The sequence below is a fragment of the Papilio polytes genome, unplaced genomic scaffold (genome assembly GCF_000836215.1).
Source record: "Papilio polytes unplaced genomic scaffold, Ppol_1.0 DF823399.1, whole genome shotgun sequence".
Lineage (NCBI taxonomy): Eukaryota > Metazoa > Arthropoda > Insecta > Lepidoptera > Papilionidae > Papilio > Papilio polytes.
Window position 1 is genome coordinate 598,777 of NW_013525805.1, and position 24,867 is coordinate 623,643.

The window sequence follows — 24,867 nt, forward strand, 5'->3', positions numbered from 1 at the left end:
AGATTTTGAAGTGTTAGGTGTGTGAGCATACGTTTCTTTTTGTTTTGCGGAAAAAGGTTTATAGAAATGTTAATGAGTTAATAGCATACTCGAAGTATATTTTCTACAATAAACTATTTCAATTCTAAAACAAAAACCTAGCGTTAAAAATAAAAATAGTAAAGTTGTTATAAAATACGCAATCGCAAAGACTCAACGCTTTATTTTTTAAATTAACTGCTACTTGTAACTTCTATAGATATAAAACGTCCTGAACCCTGTAAGTTAAGTGAAAAACTAAGAAAAAGTAAACAATTCTCAGTCGCCCCTTACGTATAAAATAGACGAAAGAAATAATAAAAACTGCGACTTGGCTATAAAACAAATTTTATACAATGACGGCTTCATCTCGTGAAAGTCTTTTCAACGCAAGTTTTTCTTTTATTACAGACGTCTTTCCCTCCGTGTCCCCGCTAAATGGCGTACGCAATACTTGTTTTACTTAGAAAAAACATATTATTTTTATCAGAAACTAGCTGTTTCCATGCGACTTCATCCGCATTCAATTATAAAAAACTTTATTTTATTTACATTTGTCAAATTCTCAATTGCAAATGTCAATTACTTTGGGTAACATATACCTAATTATGCTCTATTTTATCTGTTGCCCGCGACTTCTTCCGCGCGGAGTTAATTATAAAAAAAATAATTAGTAGCCTATGTGGTAAAACACTTTCCAATGTTCTACATCTGTGCCGCAATTTGGCAAGATCCGTTCAGTTTGGATACACATAGAAACAAACATCCATCCAAACTTTCTCATTTAATATTTTTGACAGTAATTGGAGTATAGAAAATGAAGAGGCACAAAAGTGTGATAACAAATTCGTTGGAGGAAAGCAACATTTTATCTGTGAAGACATTAAATCGATAAGGTCCGCACACAGATAAGCAATTAACAATTGTAATCCAGAGCTTTCCAATTAATCATTTAGATTTATTGTCCTGCTAACGATTTCAGATGTTTGGATTACTGTTTAATGAATTATTTCATTTAAAACTTTTCGTTATTTCTTAAATGTTTTAATGAATTTTAACTTACATAACAAAAACGTAATCAATTTCATCATAGTTGTTTGTTCAACTTTTTAATTTTAAGAACTAAAAAACTTTTTATAACTCAAAGTAAATTTAAAAAAACACCGCAAGATCTAATACTGGTACTGACCGTGAAGTAAATTGCATTACGTTTCCTTCACGGCGGACGAGTCGTCATGTTGAAAACCTTTTACAGGAACTACTCCTGTACTTTTTTATTCTACAATTATTGTTCTTCCAGGAATCCCTTGAGAACTTTGACTCCTAAGTGCTCTGTAGTAAATTCACTTTGGAAAATTCAAAAGCTTACTTGCATTTCCATTTTTCTACACAAAAAGGACTGAATAATGACACAAACTGAAACACACGCACATTTGTTTCATAGTTACATAGAAAAAAATCTTTAACACAGACGAATTAAAAGGAGCTCCGATTAGTTACTTACCTGATCAAGTTAAACTATGAAATATTCGCGTCAGTCGTTGTTAATCATTAGCAATTAACATTAATACGCTTTTTTCTTAATAGCCTTGAGTTTTCTCTTAGGAAAATTACGTACAAAAACTAGGTTATGTCATTTTCATCATCAACCGTCGTTAATCTAATCCCGTAAGATCGGCTCACCAGATTTTGTCTTCCAGGTTAAACTAGCTTTCGTCATCTATCGTCGCTTCAGAGTCATAGATATATTTGTTTTTGTTTAAACATTTCGGCAGTGGAAAATTAAAAAACTGTTGAGTAACAAATTCTAATACAAAATCCGTATCAATAAAGGTTCGACACGCTGCCAATCGGCTTGTGCCGAAATGTACACAGATAATTAACAATGCTAATGTAATCTGCAACCAGCCTGTCTATTCTGTGATATTTTACGAACTCTATATTAGCTTATTGTTTATGCCTATCTACATTATCATGAATTATCCTAACATGAAGATATATTTTATTATGAGTAAACGATCTTTTTAATTAAAAACTTCGAGTTCAATCTTAAATCTAAGATCGTCTCATTCGACGAAGAGTAACATATAATCAAATAATTCAATGATGTCTTATCTTCATTCCAATTCCAAACAGAATTCTAATTATTAATTATAGAACTAAATTAAAATAATGTTTGTTCAACTTTTTCTTCGGTACCATTATTAAACAGTTTTGCTAAAGTTCACCAGCTCATTACAAACTCTTTAGAAAGGTAGTTAATTGTTTGTTCAGAGTTCAACTTTTTGTTTTTACTTGCAGTTAAACTTGAATATAATTAAGGTACAATACCTTTAATAATTAGAATTCTTTTTGTTATTCTTGTTTTTAAATTGAAAAGAAAATGAATAATTCAAGAACATGGTTTGGAAAGTACGAAGATATAATTGTCTGCTATATTTTGGTTACTAGCATTATTCGTTTTAAATTTATTTTCTGTCTTACTGAGATAGGTAGTGTGTTGGAGGGCCTCTTGTAACCTGAATGGCTTGAGTGACTGACTAGTGAAATTGCATTTAATTCGTATTCCTGTCTACAGGTAAATGTAGAGCTAATGAAAAATCTTACGAAAGTGTTAGGAATGTTCCCAGTTCCCAGTTTCCCAGTTCGTCCTAAATCTATTTTAGTCTTAATGAAAATTAAATAATGTTTTGACCTGGAAGAAATTTATGGATTCTTTTATATCTCTTGTACTTAGTTGTATTTTTATACGCAACAGAAAAACTCTGATGAAATATTATGTCGGTCTGTTGAAAGGGGCCGAAAAAATTACAATTTTATGTAAATGGCTTTGGGCTTTAAGAAGCCTTTTGCGCGTATAATTAATGCTTTCAATGATTTGTCGAAAGCTTTTGTACTTGTTAGTTTTAATAAGGCGTAAATTAATTTTGAATTGATCATCAGCAGTACGATGACTCAATAAATGCGAAGAGCGTAGTAACCTTTACATGTTACTTTTTAACAGTTGCCCGCGTTGGCGTTATTAGCCAACTGTTGGTTGCGACTTCGCTCGCGTAAAATTAAAAAATAGTAAAATCATAGACCATACTCAGTGATAACATAGCTTTTTAATGGTGAAAGAATTTGAAATCGGTCCAGTAGTTTTTGAGTTATTTCAATATATACAAAAATCCCCTATTAAGTCCCTTTTCCGTTCCACCCTTTTCTTATAAGGAAAGGATTCGATGGGTCAGTGGAATTGACGGTGGAGGAGACGCTAGAAAGGGGAAATATCCTCTTTATGCGCGTCTCCTCCGTCGTGATTTTGGGTAGGCAACGCATCTGCAAATTCGGATGTCTATGGGCAGCGGGCGCTTCGCTATTTTGGCGGATTTAGGTGGCCGCTTGCTCGCTTGCCACCTTATTGTATAAAAAAAAGCCAAATATACAAATCTTTCGTCTTTACAATATTAGATACTACCTTTACCCGCGACTCCGTTCGCGTGGAATTAAAAAACAAAAGTGAGTAGACTATGTATTCTTCCAGACTATCCTCTGCATCCATACCAAATTTAATCGAAATCCGTTCAGACTTTTAGGCGGCAAACTAACATCAATCCATTCATCTAGGCTTTCGCATTTATAATATTAGTATTAAGTATGATAGCAGTGGAAATGTGACTAACGTCCTTACACTTAGTGGAAAAATAATACCAATAAATTGAACACAGGTCCAAATGGATATTTATTTCGTATTTGTAATTGAAAACGACATACATTTGATTGGATTCATCATTGAAATTTAATAATTTCAATTATAATTGTTTTTCTGAACATATTTATTTCTTGTAACTAAATTTACACGATAAATAAATATAAGACATCTTGTAACGTTTATTTTATTTGAGTTTACATATAAATGTGCGTGAATATCTTATTTAGCGATGTTTAATTTTTTAATTAACAATTTAAAATTATCACAAATCCTTCATTATTAACAAATATTATTTATTCTACATCCTTAACATACATACGTACATACATACAAGTGCCAGAATTATCAAATAGTTATTTCCTTTCGAATTTCGTTGTAAACTTATTAACTGATTAAAGTGTGTACAAACTAAGTCTAACTATGGCTTCCACTGGCGAAAGACATCATCAAAAATAATATTTTGCAAATAGTATGAGAGGAATAATTTTGTACTTCTACAGTGGAAGCTTACGGTAAAACGAAAAATCTGTTCTTAACACTAGACATAATTTGTTCAATATTAAATTACATATATCTTATCTATTTTTTTATAATCCAAACTATATTTTAAAATTGTAAACATTTCTTTCCTTCTGTAATTATATACTATGATAAATTGTTTTCAACAAAACTCACAATTAGGGCGCACGCACACCTTTGACTATTTCACAAGTGTTGAGTCTCTGATTCCTATGAACTTATATGAAGGTGCGCACACTACTCGATTTTTAGTTGTGGAACCAGTTGAATTTGCTTCGAAACAATCGACAATAGTTTAGTCAAAGGCCGCCCGCACACATCCGACAGAGACATTATTAAAAAATCATTCCTAAACAATCTTTCATCTGATCCAATGCAACGTATAGTATTTTTCAAATATCTGCGCAACGCTTCTAACTATAAAGCCTTTACGTTTTCATGAGATGTTGTGAGTCGCAAAATATATTTCTAAAATACTATAATACTCTTAAAAATTTAAGGCAAAAACATTTAAAACAGACTTACCAAATATAAAAACGTTTTAACAAATGAATTATTTTTATTTTTTTGGAAACTATAGAAATTTAAAAGGATATAATCATTCTATATGATATAAAGTACTGAATAATCGCAGATTTTCACTGACATCATTAAAAAAAATCAAAACATAACATTTGTAGCCAGTGAAAGCCGACGGTAACTATATTTGTTATACAATTGTGCGTTAATTTTATGCCACTATATTATATTGTTGATAATTTTTATCATAAAAATCATTTTTTTCTCTTAAATGTACTGAATAACTAAATTTAATGATAATTTCTGATAGGCGTAGTATAATTGACCAAATATCTATAACAATGCAAAGAAATGCAAACAACATTTACAATAGTCCATAAAAACATTCAAATATATAAGCATAGGAACCATGGCCAAACTTATTTAATTGCGCAAACTATTTTATACACTGTACAATTTCAAGACGTGACCTATGACGTCATTGATCATCATAGATATACATAAATAGTAGTAGTGGAAAATACAGCTTTCGCTTCTTTTCAACTTAAACGCGACTTTTGATGTTAAAGATAATTGAATTATAGAACATATTACGACTTTTGTACTGGAACGATTAGGCCGAAACCATAAAATCACTCATTTAAACCGATTTGTCAATATTTACTATTGAAAATTTTAACTAATTTAAAATTCGATATGTTATTGTGGAACATCCCTAACAAAAATAATTAAATGTTTAGACAACATACAATGTATATTTTACTGGTTTAAAATGTAATTATTGTTTCAAATCAAGACCTAATATGTTAAAAAATGAAAATATATGGAGATACATTAATATTGCATTAAAAGTGTTGCAATATTTTGTCAAAATTGCCAAATGATAAAAAATAATGTACGATTTTTTTTTTATTTTTCTTTACAAATTTTAAAATTTAATTTAGTACAGAGTATACAATAAAGAATATACTCGCATAATTATACAATTGGCCGTTAATAACTGTTAAAAAATTTAATTTAAAAGTCAATCTGATATGTTCTACAATTCACTATCCCATTTTTGATGTAAACATTTTAAATGGTCATAAGCTCTCCTTGTTATATTTAAAGTCGGTACAATTTCTAACAAACCGCATTCCCCAATCAAACTAAGTCCAGCAAGACCTAAATATGTGTGCATCGGATCAGTGCAAGTATCCGGCCATTTTGAAAAACCCCCAACAACATAATCCTGAGTCTCATAAACATATCTTTTGTTACTAGAATAATTAGTTAAATGTAGTGCATCTAACATTTTTAATGAAGCACCTACCCAGAAACTATAGCATGTATCTACTGGCTTGTTAGGCCTGCCTTGGAAGCCATCGACTTGTCTGAACACAAGCCATCTCCGGAGACTGTCCAGTTGATGTTCTGACAGTTTGTCTAAGCGATTGGTGAGACTTAGGGTTGCCAGAGCGCAGTAAGTCGTGCCCCCGTGAGATTCTAATTCAGGACATTGTGCTATCCCATAATCATAGCCCTGGAAACAAAAAAAATATTTGTATCAAATTGAAATCTTGCTAACAATTAACAACCTTATGGTAGTGCTGAAAAACCATTGAACAATTGAATGTCGTGGTTAGTGATTTATATTGTTTCCTAAATTGCAATAAAATATAAAAAAACGGATTATATCCAACGGTCACCCCGCTCTGTCCCCACTTCAGAATAAAAGTATCATTCGTCCCACCTTTTCGTCCCATTATCACCAATAAGGCGACAGATGTATCGACAGGTGTATATCGTTATGAAATAAAATAATTTCCAACCGTCCCCTCGTCGTTAAAGGTGGGACGGATGAAAGTTTTTACTCTCATCTGTTCCCACGTGGGGACATGGCGGGGTGACGGTTGGGAATATTAAAAAAACTGTACTCACAAAATACTGACAAAGCAATTAAAATGGTGTCAAGTGAAACATAACACCAAGTTTATTGTTTCACTTGTGTTACAAACAGTAAACAAAAATTTGTTATACTGTACATATCATAAATAATCATCTATCCATGCAAGGAAATAAAATTGGAGCATCTGAATATAGCGTACCTGTATAAAAAAATCATATATCGCGCACATGCTGTAATAAGTATGCTTACGACAAAAAACTAATTATCATAATTTTAGTCTGTCTGTCCAAAGTCCGCGTTTGTTAAGGTTAATCCCCAAATGCAATCTAACCTGATATTATAAAGAGAAAAGATTTCTATTTTTGGATTTTTGTTTGTATTGAAATATCTCAAAGACTACTACCGATTTAAAAAAAATCTTGCACCATTCAAAAGCTATATTATCACTGAGTAACAGCTAGTGTTAGAAAAAATAGTTCACTTAAACATACGTACCATACATTTAATGATATAGTCTGTGGCTTTCTCTACATTGAAACCGGACCAGTCGTTAAGAATGTAGCTGATACAAGCCGCGCAGTACACGAACCGCATGTCCGATTCACATCCAGAGAGAGTCGCTGAGAAATTCCCTTCTTCCGTCTGAAGCGCCTTTACACCTGCATGTGAGAAACAACCCTCATTGTCTATGGTACATACACAAGTAGACAGATCGTAAATTACTACTTCTACCTACCTTACTAATATTATAAATACGAAAGGTTAGATGGATGGATGCTTGTTAGAGTTTGTAGGCTGAACTGCTAAACGGATCTCGATAAAATTTGGCAAAAATCTAGAAGATAGTCTGGAAGAACACATAGGCTACTTATGTTTTTTTAATAACCACGCGGACGGAGAGGCAGGCGAAAGTACACTACATTTGTTTTCTATTATGTGTAGACTTATTCTGTCATATTGCGTAACATTCTCCCAATTTTTTAACTCCTAATAAATTTATACAAACTGAGTATTTGGCTTTTTTGCCATGTTATTGCATTACAATGGACAATAAAAACTTAGGCAAAAAGAAGCATTGGAAAGAGAGAGTTAGTGTACAAAGCCATTGAAATTGACTCTTGAAACTGTTCATGACAATTATACTTTGAACAAAAATGCAATAAAGGCAGTTTCTGATAAAAACGATAGATGCCATTAAGTATATAAACGATTGTTATACTTTTAGTTAAATAGATCTTTTTATATTAAAGTTAAATGCATGTACATGTAGAATACTCACCATTAATGATAGCTTTCCTATTAACCCTCGACAAATCATCACCCAAAGCCAACAGAGTACACAAAGCAGTATAGGTCATAGCGAGATGACCACATCTGTACTGACTATTCGCGTTATCCAGCTCTATGTTTATAGTCGACGAGCCTTGGAAGCCACATGTCGACATATCACCATCTTTAAACAGAAAGATAAAGACACGATTTAGACACCATGGAAGCCTTTCGCTAGAACTAGGGCACTAATGCGCGGTTTACACTTGGTCAGTACAGTTGGACAATTGCGACGGCCAATCATGCATTGTAGAGACAGGCGCCAGTTATAGTTAACACTGTGTTATTGATTCAGTCCAGTTATTGACCGCTACTATACTGGTCAAATATGAACCGCGCTTAAAGGCAGTGAGAGACGCCAGTTATTTTTCGAATTCCAAAATAAATAATAATTGGGTTAACGTAAGAGATATATCATAAAGACTTTCAAATAAACGAGGTATAAAGTTAAATTTATTAAGTTTTAGTTTTAGTTAAATTAGTTTGGTCTAGTTAGTTAGTTTAGTTAGATTTAAAAAAAATACATAGTTAAACATATTCTAAAGATAAAGTTCATTCGGATAAGATTTTATTTAAACTGAAAACTATTTTAATAACCTATATTCAATGACATCAAATTAATTTATAACATTAAAAATTACAAGTGTAGTGAAAATATTTCGCTTAGCGCAGCTGAACAAAAACGCAAACGGCGATATTAGCCGTGTTGATTTTAAACCTTTTTAACTTCAAGCTGAGCAAATCGCATGCGTCTGCTAATTGCTGCTTTTTAATGTTTAGTACTGCGATAAAGTGCATAAAGATAAAGACTGTATATATAATTTTCTTTTAATTATCAAACTTGTAAAGAAAGTTAAAATCAAATTTTGACACTGTTTGCTTGAGTTAAAAATCTATACAACAGTATGTGAAATTAAATTAAAAGTACATTTAATAAATTTTGCAACTAGTGACCCGACCTTTGCCTGGGTGGCAGATTATTTACCGCATCCATACTCTTCCTGTTGATGTCCCATTTCTTATGCCTATTATTATATAGCTATGCCATTTATTTTCCGAGTCTCAATGCAAACAATCAAATCTTTCCTTTTAAAAATAGTGACGATCGCTCTAATATACATTTAAATATTTACTATATACATACATACAATATACATTCGAAATATTTTACAATGACTTCTGATCTAATACCGTTTTAAAAGTTTCCGCGCAGAATGTTTATCATACTAATACTATAAATGTTGGATTAAGGGCCCGATTCAAAAGACAGTTATTTAGGAAACCGCACGCATAGTGAGGAGGTTCCTGACTCCGCAGCCCAGACGACTGGTTGCTTGAGTCATCGGATTCCGCAGTCGGTGGTGCTCTCTTTTTTATATAATGCGTTTTATTTTATTTTTATACAAATCTTTTAAAATAAATATAGAAAATAAGAAATAAAGATATATCATACTATCATACTAATATTATAAATGCGAAAGTCTAGATGGGTGGATGGATGGATGTTTGTTAGAGTTTGTAGCTTAAATTACTGAACAGATCACGATGAAATTTGGCAAAGACGTAGAACATAGTCTGGAAGAACGCACAGGCTACTCACTTTTGTTTATTTTTTTAATTCCACACGACCGGAGTCGCAGGCAAAGGCTAGTTAAACATAAAGTAAAGTAATTGTTGAACAACGTCAAAAGTTACGGTAGCTGATTACATGTTAATTACATTTATGATATTAAAATATAAAAGTACATACAGATCTCTTATCAATTCTATTGCTTAATTGTCGAGTTAGCTTCCATTGTTAAGTCAACAATATTGTGACGTAAGTTGGTCATATTCAACTTATTTACCATAGTTTATAGTAGTACACTTATTTATAACATCCTTAAGTATGTTTACCGCGTATGTTTAATCATAATTTAGTAGTATTAAATATTCTTAATACCATATGTGATACAAAACACGTAAGATACTATGATGGAGCAAATAATATGGGTGATGGATTGTTGTTTATTTCGGATAAAATAAAGAAACTACGAGAAATTCTCTTACAAAGTTGAATGTCTATTCTATTTTTCACTTTAATGATTCTAACCTATATTTACGACTCCATCTGCATTAAATTAAAACAAAATCAAATACGTGTTCCTCCATACTATGTTCTACATCTGTGCTAAATTTCATTGAGATCCGTACAGCAGTTTAGGCTACAATCGCTAACATCCATCCATCTATACTTTTGAATTTACAATATTAGTAAGATAAACTCTTTTGTTAATGTATATCTATACTAATATTATAAAGAGGAAAGATTTGTACTTTTGGATTTTTGTTTGTATTCGATTCACGTAAAAACTACTAGGCAGATTTCAAATATTCTTTCACGATTAGAATTGTAATTTATCTGTGAGTAACATAGGCCATGTTCTCACGCGGGCAAAGTCACAGGCAACAGCTAGTATCAAATAAAGCTGAGGTAATGCTAATCTTGAATATTACTATCTGTTAGTGTAGCATTTTTTAGGGGACTTTGAGCAATGTCAAACAGTGCATTCTACAAGCATATAGTCTGTGTAAATAATACGCTGTTTGTAAATGTGGCTGTTGATTTCAAGATAAATACTTAACATTTCCACAATGTTAAATGCAGATATAAATATGTATTAAATTTTTAACTATTTTGCAAAAATCAGTCAATTTTAATTCTTAGTAGTGCAATCTATATAATAAAATTGAAGTGTCTGTAATGTCAAAAAGAAAAATTCCAGATTTACGGTAGATGATGTATTTGCATTGCTGAAAACGAAAATAGAATTACTTTTTTTTGCCTGTCTGTCCACTAGCCGCGTCTGTTACAATCTCTGAAATGACTGGGCCCATTACGACCGGATTTTCACTGAAGGGTATCTTACATAGATGGGCATTTTATAGGCTACTTTTTTATCTTAATAGTACGTAGACGAAGTCGCGGGCAACACGTAGTGTCTAAAATGAATAGTAAAGCAAAAACAAATATTTTTACTCTAAACTGAAGTACACTTATTTGTAAACCAAATTTACTTTATGGAAGGATTCACATAATTTTAATCATATATTCAATTTAAATTAGGTAAACAGACTGATGTCATATTTATAAAAAACCTAACAGCAGAAACAAATAAGCAAAAAGATATTGACATCTTTCTCATTTCGTTTAACAAAACTGAGTACTGAGACTTGTCATTGGTTCCTACAAAACCTATCATAAGACACTATTATATGAAATATCCTTTGTTGCATTTTTTTAAATTATGATGATTATTACTAATTTCTGTGTGAATTTGAAACTGTAGTATGTTCATGGTTGACACAATAAATATTTGTCTTACAAAATTTACATTTCAGACATACACAGCAGTTTACATTGGAGCCATTAAGGTATTGTACAGGTATTCCAGCAACAGACACCTACTTTAACAAAGGCATATTCTACATATAGAATCTTAGATAAATAGTATGTTACATTTAAATTTCTAGATTTGTTATTTGTCTTTTAGTTGTAAGACATTAATAATGAAAATAAATAAACATACCTGATTTACGAGGCTGTACTTGTAATAAGTAAAGCCAGTCTATAATTCTTGACCTTAACTCAATAGATATTGATGTTATTGATCCTAACACATCCAAGCCAGCAACAGAAAAATATGCTATTGTTACCCTGAAACATAATACAAATTACATTTTAAACTATGTTATGTCCATAGAAAAACATTTAGATGTTCTATGTCAACTTCCAGAGGATGGGAGGTTGTTACTCTGTAAAAAGTGGCGATTATGCTAGAGTAATGTGGACCCAATTGGTCATTAGCCACCTAATACTACAAAAAAAAATCAGGTTTATATTTTAAGAAATGTATTAAGACATACCTGGTCGAATCATGGGAAGACAACGAGGATGGCAGGATATTAAGAAATCTCATAAAGTATTTCACATGCTGCCGATGAGCTAATTCCTTGTTCTCTTCATTAATCATTTTAGTTTTTTTTTGAAGTGAAAGTCACAAATTCTGATTTTGAAATTAGACACCTATATTTATCTAGTTATTTTATTTAACTTTATAACATTCTTTGATTTAAGGAATAAATTTAGAGGTACATTATCATAAAATTTATAAAGTAAATAGGGTGACTAACTATTTATTCTTCCAAGAACCGATAGTTTCACGACATTTGAAGTTGAACCAAAATCACAAATGTCACTCCTTAAATACAAAATTCTGACATTTCATGTCAAATCAAACATCAATCAATTACTTTCCAGTATTGCTATCATTATCAAAGTTTGTTTTCTGCATTTCATCATCTTACTATGTTAAGAAAAAGTGTGTCCGTCGTTGAAATCACGCCTGAATTCTCAAACACTTATTTTACCTAAAACTAAGGACAGGAAAATGAAAGGTAAAAGCGTCCAGAATGACCTGATAACACCAGATATCACAAACAACTATTTTGACAGTTGTTTATGACACCCATTTCTATGTGTTGTCTACTAACTTTATGGTTCTTTTTCATGGCTGACGTTCCAAGGAGCTAACCGAAGTCATGAAGGTTTATAAAAAGTGTTTTTATTTCTAAAGTCCCTTAAATTGTAATAAAATAGTAGTGTTACTGGATTATTCATTTCCTTGCTTGGTTAATTAAAAGGCTAAATATTTATTTCGTGATTTGATTTTTAAGAATAATGTGGATAAATATTGATGTTCGCTGAAATGAACATGAGTGTTCATTTCACTTTTTATTATATGTTCCCTCAAAGTGCCGTTACTACTGTTATCCTTTATAGTCAAGCTTGTTTCATACATTTTACGATATAAGTTTGATTATTAATTGTGCGCGATTCTAACCTATAATTGTTGTTGTAGTTGAACGTCTCCTACCCGGTAACGGGATGTCAGAAGTTATTCGAAGTGGTGGACGAGCACAAGCTCCGTATCTTTTATGAAAAGCGCATGGGCGCTGAAGTTGAAGCTGATCTACTAGGAGATGAGTGGAAAGGCTACATTCTACGTGTTGCCGGCGGTAACGACAAGCAAGGATTCCCCATGAAACAGGGAGTTCTTACCAACAGTACGTATTCAACAGTATAAACCCCGCATCTTATTGTTTAAAATATTGTATTGTTTTGAAAATTACGAACTTTATTTTCTAACGACATATTTAATTATGTTTTAGGCCGTGTCCGTTTATTGATGTCCAAGGGTCACTCTTGCTACAGACCTCGTCGTGATGGTGAGAGGAAGCGCAAATCAGTCCGTGGTTGCATCGTCGACGCGAACTTATCTGTTTTGGCTTTAGTTATTGTCCGCAAGGGTGCCCAGGTAATTTTGTTTCTATTTTTTTATTGCAACAATTAATGCAAGCTTTCCCCTGTTCTTACTATTTCTCAGATCTACAAATCTGAGTAATTATATGCGGCAGGGCATAATAAAAATTATGTGAAATACATTCTCATGTCATACTGTAGGCATGGGCTATGTTTTACATTGTACAAATTTACTAAACACCATTAGCTATTTCATATATTATCTACTAAGCAGTATTGCTAAATACTGGCATGTGTAACAAACAATTACACCATCATGAGGATGTAACAAACTCCTTAGTTGCATCTACTATGTAACTTGTCATTTATAATTTAAATCCAGTATTATAGACTCATGTCAATTGTCAAAACTTTTTTTAAATGCTTACACTACATTTGTCTGTAGGTTTTGGGGTTTTCAATTTTTCTTGAATGATTATCTTTAACTGATAGTAATAAAGTCAATTTTCGTCATGTCAATTAGACATTAACAGTTTTTTCTGTACATTTTCAGGAAATTCCTGGATTGACAGACAGTGAAGTCCCGCGTCGTCTTGGTCCCAAGCGTGCGTCTAAGATCCGCAAACTGTTCAATTTGACCAAGAAAGATGATGTTCGTCGTTATGTCGTCAAACGTCTTCTGCCCACTAAGGAAGGCAAGGAAAATGCCAAGCCCAGATATAAGGTAAGTTTTTATAAATGATAATAATGACGCATGTGGATAATCCCTGGTATTTATTGTTTGTTAGATTAAATATCTAATAAACAGCACAATCAGGGTAAAAAAAAAATTGGCACCGAGCAGAAGATTCTGATTTTTGTCTGTCTCTTTTACAGTGTGCTGTACAAATAAAATATTTCAATATTGTATTTCACTTATAACAACTCTGTTAAAGAGATCTATAACATAAGTCTCTTGAATTTAGTATGCATATTCAATGGTTTTAATTTATTTTTTGGCATTAATTTCACTCAACTACCAGAAACTCTAGATATAGCTGATCTGTTTAAAAGCAACATGCATACTTTGTAATTGAAACACCAGATAGATCTAATAATTAATGACAATTGTAGGCTCCCAAGATCCAGAGGTTAGTCACCCCTGTGGTGCTACAGCGTAGACGCCACCGTTTGGCGCTGAAGAAGAAGCGTCTGGCCAAGCGCAAGGCATCTGAGGCTGATTATGCCAAGCTTCTGGCACAGAGGAAGAAGGAATCTAAGGTAAGAATAAAATCTTTTTTTAGAAAAAATATATTTAATTCCTTAAATTTTAAGTATGGTCAACAGTAGGTATCACATATGCACAACCATTTGTGCTAATCATACCCTCTGTAAGATTAAGGGCTGTGTCTTACCCCTTGGTGTATACTCAATATATGCTATGGTATTAAATCAGCTACAAGGTATAATCAGAAAATATGATGAACTTGCTGCCAAGTACAATATTTGAGAGATTCATTTTATCTCCCTCTAAAATATATCAAGTGTGGCAAACTATTACGATCTTTAGATTGATTAAATGTGGCAAAATGGAAGAACCCAGATAAGCGAAAATGTTAACGCATTAGTCAAGTGAGATTTTTAAAATATCTTTAATGAATTTATGGAAGATGTTCTAAAATTGTTTACTTGTTGCAGGTGCGCCGGCAGGAGGAGATCAAGCGCAGGCGGTCGGCGTCGATGCGTGACTCCAAGAGCTCAAGTCACAGCGCTCCTCAGAAGTAAAAATACTTTTTAAAAATATAAAAATTGTAAAAGCTGTAACCATTTCCTTTTATTAACCTGATTTTTCCATGTATAGGCAAAAAAGCCAAATGTGATATTGAAAAGGTAAATTTTGTCAGTTTGAGATAAAAGCAGTTTTATGTAAAGGTTTTTTTTGTCAGTGAGATAAAAGCAGTTTTAAAATGTAAAGTTTATTTAAATTAAATATATCAAAAACGAATCACCGTCAATAAGTAACGGTAGTATCGATGCAGGCAGGCAATGTACTCGTCAATTTATTTTAACTACTGCGATGCTTCAATAATCCTAATCCAACGTAACGAGCCATCACTCTGAGGTAAGAGGGGTTTAGTTTCTTTCGCTTCCCAAGTAACGATTTGATCAATTTCTCTGATGAATCGTCAAACGGTTTTTGATAATCTGATGCCTAAAAAACAATTATACATGAACTAAACACGGCTTCAAGGTAACTAACCTAGGCCGTTAATTTGTCTAATTAATTGAATATTTAAAAAAACAAAGTAAATATCACCCTTACAGTTGTTTTCGCGATCCAACATAGTTCGTCTAAAAGACTATTGTCGTTGGACTGGGACAAAAATGATATACCTTCGTTCTGAAAAAAATATAAAATAAAGTTTTCTAAGATAACCTAATACACATTCTGCATATTTTGTACAAATACCAATCAAAAACGCATGAACAAAACTTCTGTAAGGCCGATCGATAGAGGTTTTGATAAAAAAAATTGACAAATTACAATCAGTTTATATTTTGAAAAGTTTTACCTGTGATATACAGAGATTCTCTTTTTCAATCACTTCAATTTCCATGTCAAGTTCCGCTGCTGTGGTTATTCTGTTCACTGCAATCCCTTGCAATAACATCGGTCGGAATCGATTCAGATTTCTGGATTCCTTCTTGTTAGATAATAAAAGAATAAGAAGAGCCTGTGCTTGGGTGATCTCTTTTATCCAACTTCTCATCTAAAATAAACATAGAAAAGTAATATAATGCTAGACTAATCTAGTACAATTCATGATTTCCCTAGCTAATTCACAAATAGGCGGAATTCATGATCGTTGGATTACATTGAATCGGATAGTAAAAATTTTTTACTACTACAAAAACCGCATACCTCAGTAATAAATGACATGATCGCTTTATCCGAGTGACCCAATAAAACTTTAGACAATGACTTATAACATCCGAGGGCATGAAAGAAATCGTCTAGATTTGTAATTTTATTCAAAGAAGTACTACAACTTTCTTTTGACATGCTCGTCAGAGACTTACACTTCTTGTGAAGCTTAACAAATGTTTTCTTGACGCGTTTTTTTGCAACCTCATGACCACCTTTATCGTTTTTTGACATCATCATTTTAATAGTTGAATCTACGTTCTTCATTCTCTCGTATGGTAGATCACTAATTGTTAAAGTCATTGACAATTTAGGCATTAAATTAAGCGTTTGGCGTAGATCATCGGAAAAATCAATGCAACAATTATGAGAAGGAAAAAATGTCTTATTCCATCGATTTATTCCTATCATAAAATTGTTTATCCCAGAAATTACATTTTCTATTTTTTTTAAACCTAAAGCATATCTGATCGTGGTAAATGGTGGAATATATGGCACCATTGCTGTGCACGTATTTGTTAATGGTTTAATTTTCATTCCTTGATCATTTGTAACATCAGTTATTATTTCAGAATGAAATTTTATGTATTTCCGTAAAATTGGCGAGAAATGTATTAACCGTTTTATTTCGATTTTCTTTATCGGTGTATTCATTTGACACAAATCATAATTTGAAGGAAGAGGGCCGATTTTTCGATCTTTATTCGGCATTTCTTGTTTCGTAAACTTTCCTGTTATTAAACCTTGCAGTTCAGAACCAAACTGCATAAATGGATAGAAAATAATCCGGGGAATAATCTGATTAGTATTAGTTTGAATATTGAAGGGAGAATTGTGTATTTCTGTGAAAGTTTTATCTTTCATTATGTGCGAGATGAATTTAGGCAATATACTACACAGCTGGGCAGGCAACATTCCATTAGAAATTCTATCCTGACATTTGTATAGCATACTTTTGTTCTCTGGTGTGATAAATGATGAAAACGAAGGAATCGTCGAATTAAGAGGAGAATCCGTTACCGAAGGAATGCATATATCAAATTGTAACATAACGTTCGTCAAACTATGGTGTACTGATACTAAGGTACTTGTAATCATTTTAACATCAACTTTTAACGGCATAGCATTCTGATTGTCGTCAAATCCTGGTATAGTCGAATTATCTGTATCATTTGTAAAAACATCTTGAATTATATTTTCGTCTTCAGGGATTGTTTCTACCTTGGGGATGGGTATTAAGACTTCTGTGCCTAGAATACGAGCAATGTTGTAATTATTACTTATTTGTAGAATATTAACGAAGGTAATTTACTACATATAATAACTTACTTGTTAATTTACTATTCTAAATAAGCTCATAGCTTTTTGTTAAGGTTAAGGCATATTCACACAGTAGTCAAGTAGCGGGATTCGAACCCACAACCGTAATATCAATACTTCATACCCTTAACTAGTAGTACAATTACTGTACGGGTAACTCGAGGATGGGTCGGATTTCTCTTTACCATTTGTTTTAACACAATATTAAATCAGAAGTTCTTACCAGAAGAAAAAATTTCGTGATCTATGTCATGTTGAGTATAATACATTCCTTTTTTTATTTTCTTTATAATATTGTCAATGAAATCACTCGCCCATTTTGCTTTAGACCACGGATATTTGTTAGGTTGAGGTTTATTGAAGTGTGACGTATTTTCACACAATTCTTTATATTCTCCTCTAATCGGTTCCAAATATATTTTGCTTTCCATGTTGTGTTTCATCGGTCTCAAGGTACTTGAATGGTTACAATTAACAACATTTTTGTTAATTAAATTCCTCTGAGGTTTATTATAAATTAAATCTATCATTTTATCTTTGAATTGATTTAATACTTTCTTTTTCTGAGGTTTGATAGGATTCATATCCTCTTTCATTTGAATATTACTTTTCGATTCCTTTTTCTTAGAAACAGGATTGTGTATTCTATTACCAACGAAATTATGAACTGATTTCCGATTCGACATTTCATTATGGGAATTTTTTCTTCCAGGTACATTTAGATGTGTAGGGGATACGGAATTTTTCATTTGGTGTTCCAAAACTTTAATTCCCTTAGAATCCACCTTATTTCCTTTTGAATCTACGATCCACTCTTTCATATAAGGCCACACATGTCGGTCCAAACCGTTAAATTGTGGAGGATCGTAATCAACCATACGAAACGTAGAACTAAGTTCGTCTTTTCCTAATATAACAATTGGATATTTCAAGTTGACCAACCTCCTTTTAATTTCTGTTTGAGTTAATTTTGGATAGGCGTAATACCTTTGGTTGTTGAGTAATTGTTTGGACAAAGATCTATTTTCTTTCATAAAACAATTTCCCTTGTTATCTAAGGGATGTTTGTTTGCGTCATTAATTTTGACATCAGAAAAGTTTTTAAGACCGGCTTTACTAGATATTGACGATAAGAATACTTTTAAATCTTGAAATTTATTGTCTTCCTTCGATGTGTCGTTTTGTGCGTATTCTGACTTTTTTTCTGGTAAGGTTTCCTCGTCACTATTTGTATTTTCATTATCAATCAACTCAATGTAATCGTCTTGTAATTCATTTTTTCGTTGACCAGAATGTGGATTCTTAAATAAACCGTTTGGTTGACAATTCAAAAAGGGTTCTGTTTTATTTATTGCCCCACTTACATCAGTTGGATTGATAATTTTCTTACTAGCTTTTTGCTTATTGCACCTGTTTTTAATTGGTTTTTTCTTCGAAATTCGGGAACTTCGTAGACTTGCTACTGGAAGTTTGGTTAATTCTTTACAATTTGAGTTATCCTTTCTATTGACTATCGTAACTCTATCGAAGCTCGACGGCTTCGAACAAATGCTTTGTGATTTACTTTTAATGTCGTAACTAGATATATAAGAAAATTCCTCAGTAGTACATGTTTCAATAAGCCTGAAATTGTAAGAACATTTTTAAACATAAAAAAATTACTGCCACCAATTAATTCCCAACAAAGTTTTATAAAACAAATAAAGGTAAAGTGAACGCTTTCGTCCGTCACCTCTTATGGTTAAAATTTGTACAACGTTTAAGACATCTTAATTATTTACAACTAAGACAATGAAAGTTCTATCTACCCCGTTTCTTTTTGATTTTTAGTATAGTTTCCCTTTCTTTTAATTGTTTCAATACTGTCTTCAGACAAACGCGGCGATGTAATATAAGGAAATTTGTTCATGCTTCTTAATATCGTCCAAATATCACCAGGACGGACGATTTCACCTCTTTTTCTCGTTTGATTTATTTTTTGCATTTTGTTATTAAATCTCTTATCCTGGTTAAATCTCTTTTTATCTGCTTTTATCGCTGGTGTGCAAATTAGATCACCGTTGTAAAATTCGAATTTCTTCTCTTCTAGATTAGGACATCCGATTTTTTTCACGGGACGGCGTTTTCGTTTACATCTGCGATTGGTGTCGACTCGACTGTGATACTCCGATTCGTTCATGTCACTAACAGTTTGTTGACCACTAGCTAGCTCCTTTGATACAACTAAGCGTGAAGATTTGTCTTTCTTATTTTTACCTTTATTCGACTTAAATTCATCCGAACTAGTCTTATAAATCTTATACGCTTGGGAAAACGACGATGTCACATCATTAGGTTTCTTTTGAAAGATTTTCTTTTCAGTGGTTTTGGAAATTATGTGCACCTTTGTACAATTTAAATAAGGCGATGTTTGATCAAGAGGATTATTATGTTTTCCTAACTTGTTTGAAAAAGATGACATACTTGTGTTTTCACTGTAGTTCATTTTCATCGGAAGATTATTTGGTGCATTAACATTTTTATTAAAAGCGTAATTTGACAAAGTTCCATTATCATTTATTAAATTTTCGTTAGTCAAAGTTTTTGTGACCATTTTATTAATGTTAAAGACTTCGATTTTGTAGATTCTGAAATAGAGTAAGTCTGATAGTCAAAAACTTCATTAACAATGTTTTCACAGGTAGTTTTAGACAGGTTTAAAATGAGCATTTAAATATATATCAGTTTAATGGATACAGGTCGGAAGTATTGTATTATTACAAACTGCCTTCTATCTTGCCAATTACTTTTTGTATCCATACCATCTTCAAACAAATCAAAGAAACTGTTAAGAACATCATATCCAGTAACCAACACAGAACCTGCTTCAGGAACCATGCCCAACAAACCTAGTGTTTTTACATAAAATTCAACTTACTTGTCACAATAATTTCGAATAGTCTAAATTAAATTCGGATTATTTTTCACATGGAGATGACAACTAATTGTGATCTGAATGAAAAAAATATTTTCATTAACAAATATGAAAACAAAAAACCTACGCCATTGACATTAACAAATTATTCTAACAAATGACCCAGGATTACTTTTCAGAAAAGGTAAGTTTATTATGCCAAGTATATGTTTGTGTATTGTTATTTAAACTTTTTCATAAAAAGGTAAGTCGGTAAGTAACGAGCTCTTATTTTATGATGACGGGGGGTTAAAAGGGTTGTAATTAATAGTAAATATTAGGAGACCAAATAATATATTTGCAGAAACTACCTATCTACATATGTAAATGACAGCTTTTGATTCGATCCGACTTTAATGCGCTTGTTGATATTTAATTCAGTTAATTCTATTTCTATTATTACTTCGAATCCTCACCACCGACACCAATTGGCCACCAATCAGCCCCAAATGGACAAAAATCAAATAGGCACAAAATGCTACTTCCTGTGGCATATCCATAGAGGTAATTTACCTATTCTTTGACACACACTGACAGTTCAATCTTTGGTGGTAAACTAATTTACTGTCAAAGTCAAATGTTGCCGAAACTGTCAAGTTATAAATAAAAACAAATCAATAATAAAATCATCTTTTCTGTAATACTATTGTAAAACATTTTATAATCATGTCAACAGACAAAGAACTTAAAGTTGTACAATATGTACCTTTCAAATCTTTTGTACATCCTTCGTTTTGGCATAGTTTTACTGATATTAAGTTAAATATTGATAAACTGGATGAAGCCAAAAAAGATATTTACGGCCGTTACACGTACCGAGAAGATGTTGGAACAGTATTCGAAGTGGATGGGACATCTTTTAACAAGTAAGTGATTATTTGGAAAAGTAAACAAATACGTACTATCCTCTTCCAAGTATATAAAGGCTGTTCCACTCTCATTCGTCTTAGACAATTGTTATCATAATAACCAAGACTTTATGATGAATATTTTATTATTTTCAATGTATTCAGTCGTTTCGTTTCAGCAGTTATTGTAAGTCGATTTAATTTTTTCATTAATAAGATGAATATTATTTCATTACAAGGGTACCAGAGGTAGAACAACATTACATGAATGTAAAAGGAACATTAATCAATGTCAATAAGTTAGAGGACTTCAAACAGTCAGACAAAAGCATTTTACTTAAAAACTCCGGAGTAGAAGTATGGATGAATGTTAAATCTAAAGATTGGATCAAGGAGCCTAGTAGCTTGATTAAATTCTTCATCTACTCTTATTCTGTAAGTAAGCTTCTAATTTTGATTAGTAATCTCAACTTGCCCTTGGTTTTTAAACATTTTTCCATCTCAGTTGAGCTATAAGAAAAGAGAGAGATGGGAATATATTTTTTTACCAATGGTGGAAACCCATGCAAACTGTTAGCTTATTTGTCTCTAAGATAATAGTGATTTTAAATATTTTTTATAGTTACCTAATAAAACAGTTCTAAAGAAACCTCTACCAAATTGCAAAAATAAAAATACAGTATATTTACTACAATTTTAAGACATGTAAAACCGAGATTAACTGAATTGTGAATAAAGATATCTAACTGTAAATAAAATCCTTACATTTATTATTTAAATATTAAAATGCTATTTGAAAGTGTTGTCTGTCACAATAATTAAGCTTTAAACTATTTTACAGGATCTCAAAAAGTACCGTTATTATTACTGGTTTGGATTCCCATGTCCTAATCAACCAATGGTACACATTAATGATGAACCAGCATCAATAACAACAATATTCAATGAACAACAACTCGAACAATTAAAAAATGGATTTAACAATCTTGATGTAACGCAAAGACATTATTTTGCGATCACAAAGAATGCCGATATAGTCACTGTTGATTGCTTATCAAAGATATTAGACCCGAAGAAAGAAGAACAAAGTAAAGATGTTTTGTCTATGATTTATTTGGCATTTACCGATCCAAGTAGTAGTGCCAGTCCTGGATGGCCAATGAGGTTATTTATTGCAGCTCTTTTGGACCATTGTCCTGATCTATATGATTCAGATATAAGTATAATAGGATTGAGATGCAGTGTTAATGGAAGTTTACAGAAAAGTCAGGTTTACAACATTAAAATACCACAGGTACAATTTTTTTATATCTTGGAGGCTCAGAACATAGTAGTAGTTGCACAGAACATAATATTAGGTGTAGCGCGGCTTTAAAGGATTCGGAATTGTTATAAAGATGCTCGGAATTTAAAAAAAACTTAAGTAGCTTATGTGTAATCCAGACTATTTACTACTGGACCAAATTTCATCTATATTCAGCAAATGTTTAAGCTTCACACTGTAACATCCATCATCATCATGTATGTAAGTAGAAAATGTTTTTAACAGGTATCGGAGACAAGCAAAGAAGGTGCAGGTTGGGTTGGCTGGGAAAGAAATGACAAGGGAGCTTTAGGTCCAAAACTAGCGGTTATGTCTTCATCCATGGACCCTATAAAGTAAGATAAAACTTTACAGTAGTCAAAAATCAACTAGATTTTTTAGCCCAAATTCACTCTTGAATTAGAAAAACATACTTTTTATATCATTTTAGATATTTTAAAATAATTAGAATTTCATATCACATCTATCTCTTTCTATACTGCCAACATTCAACAAGTACACAAGATTGAAAGAGATAGATAATAGAATGTCAGCTCCACACTTGTTTTATGGTGAATAATGTAGCAATTCTAGTACAACATTATGTTAACTGTTGTCTCTTTCATTATCTTTGTAAAAAAAAGAGACAACTATGTTTTTGAACATGTGCTTTAGTAGCAGAGACTCAGTAATACAGATCTAGTGTACATGATTAAAATTATTGTATACAATTTACTATTACAGGTTAGCGGAATCATCTTCAGATCTTAATATGAGATTAATGAAATGGCGATTAGTGCCAGATCTTGATTTGGATGTGATGAAGAGAACTAAGTGTCTCTTGCTTGGTGCGGGAACACTGGGCTGCCATGTTGCTCGAAACCTTTTGGTATGTTATATTTTTAATCCTATTTTTAATAACAAATGAAACTTAAATCTAGTAAAGATTTCATAGCTTATATAGAATATGTGTGTTTCCTTATTTTGTTATTGAAAAAAAAAATTGGTAATTGTGTAAGGAAGTTTAAACTATGTAGGTATGGTAATGTAAAATTGTTCTTTGTAAATAATTCAGATTAGACAATAGTTTTAGATGAAAACTGAGTTTAAGTTTTTTTTAATACAAACAGATTTTTGTTAATTTACTATTTCTTATCCAAAATAAACTTTAGGCTTATCCTAGGAATGGTTAACAACAATAGTCGAAAGGCGGGATCCGAACCGTCGACTACGTGATTGGGCATCCATACATTTGACCATTAGACTATTGGCACTTCAAATTGATACACCATAATGTATATTTCATATAGGTTTTTTTTAATATCTATATTATATTTTTTTCTAGGCTTGGGGTTTCCGTAACATAACATTTGTTGACAATGCTAAAGTATCGTATTCGAATCCTACAAGACAAGTTCTGTATACACACCAGGACTGTCTCAATGGCGGACAGAAAAAGGCTGAAGCTGCGGCTAATAGTTTAAAACTGATTCTACCCACAGTTGTAAGTATTATGTGGTTCAAATTGACTTACAATTTCAATTTGATTAAACTAACAAAATTATGTATTATTATTGTTTCAATTGTAGGTCTAAATCTATTTTTAATTTGATAATTTCATTTTACAATTATGGTTGACCAATTAGGAACTTAGTAAGAATATAAATTGACAGAGTTCACAATTTAACAGTAACACACATATGTAAGGAATATCTCATTAAAAGACAGTAACCTTTTAAATGTGTATTTGGCTTTTATTGATTTTACATATTTTATTTATTTTAGAACAGTAAAAGCATCTTCGCACACATACCAATGCCGGGTTACCCTGTTGGCGAGGATTTGATGGAGGAGATGTACAATAACGTGAAGTTAGTAACAGACGCGATTGTGGAACATGACGTTATCTTCTTACTGCTGGACTCGAGGGAGGCGCGCTGGCTGCCCACGGTTATTGCAGCGGTACATGGCAAGGTACATTAAAGAAATATTATTATTTGCTTAATAACTAAAAACCCTTAAATGTATGACTTACTACCTTTCGCACGCGACTCCGTCCGCGTGGAATTAAAAAATAACGAAAGGAGCCTATGTGTTTTTTCACACTATCCTCTACATCTATACCAAATTTCATGGAAATCCGTTCAGCTGTTTAGACTACAAACTCTAACAAACATCCATCTAAACTTTCACATTTATAATATTATTATGATAGTGTAAATTCCAGGGAAGAAACTGATATGTAAAAAATGGTTCAATCGTTTTGGAG

General features: G+C 32.1%; 4 protein-coding genes across 4 annotated transcripts in view; 2 read left to right on the plus strand and 2 right to left on the minus strand.

Moving 5' to 3' along the window:
- Positions 1–5,661: 5,661 nt before the first annotated feature.
- Positions 5,662–12,206, minus strand: LOC106104770 (geranylgeranyl transferase type-1 subunit beta). Its single transcript, XM_013284900.1, has 5 exons — positions 11,874–12,206; positions 11,537–11,664; positions 7,918–8,091; positions 7,134–7,297; positions 5,662–6,272 (listed from the first exon to the last, which is right to left on the minus strand). Exons 1-5 carry the CDS (start codon positions 11,978–11,980, stop codon positions 5,790–5,792), a joined length of 1,056 nt encoding a protein of 351 aa, XP_013140354.1. The 5' UTR covers positions 11,981–12,206; the 3' UTR covers positions 5,662–5,789.
- A 257-nt stretch (positions 12,207–12,463) lies between these two features.
- Positions 12,464–15,072, plus strand: LOC106104829 (40S ribosomal protein S6). Its single transcript, XM_013285004.1, has 6 exons — positions 12,464–12,554; positions 12,869–13,073; positions 13,179–13,324; positions 13,823–13,993; positions 14,383–14,529; positions 14,947–15,072. The coding sequence occupies exons 1-6, from the start codon at positions 12,549–12,551 to the stop codon at positions 15,031–15,033; spliced, it is 762 nt and encodes a 253-aa protein (XP_013140458.1). The 5' UTR covers positions 12,464–12,548; the 3' UTR covers positions 15,034–15,072.
- A 109-nt stretch (positions 15,073–15,181) lies between these two features.
- Positions 15,182–20,851, minus strand: LOC106104826. Its single transcript, XM_013285001.1, has 7 exons — positions 20,759–20,851; positions 19,303–20,121; positions 17,718–19,117; positions 16,172–17,424; positions 15,822–16,019; positions 15,572–15,649; positions 15,182–15,460 (listed from the first exon to the last, which is right to left on the minus strand). Exons 2-7 carry the CDS (start codon positions 20,085–20,087, stop codon positions 15,314–15,316), a joined length of 3,861 nt encoding a protein of 1,286 aa, XP_013140455.1. The 5' UTR covers positions 20,088–20,121; positions 20,759–20,851; the 3' UTR covers positions 15,182–15,313.
- Positions 20,852–21,026: 175 nt separating this feature from the next.
- LOC106104827 (ubiquitin-like modifier-activating enzyme ATG7) overlaps positions 21,027–24,867 on the plus strand; it is a 6,914-nt gene continuing 3,073 nt past the window's right edge. Inside the window, exons 1-7 of the mRNA XM_013285002.1 lie at positions 21,027–21,313; positions 21,535–21,730; positions 22,137–22,589; positions 22,845–22,954; positions 23,343–23,487; positions 23,944–24,102; positions 24,384–24,572. Coding sequence (XP_013140456.1) covers positions 21,114–21,313; positions 21,535–21,730; positions 22,137–22,589; positions 22,845–22,954; positions 23,343–23,487; positions 23,944–24,102; positions 24,384–24,572 — 1,452 coding nt within the window. The 5' untranslated portion in view covers positions 21,027–21,113. The remainder of the gene's footprint in view (positions 21,314–21,534; positions 21,731–22,136; positions 22,590–22,844; positions 22,955–23,342; positions 23,488–23,943; positions 24,103–24,383; positions 24,573–24,867) is intronic.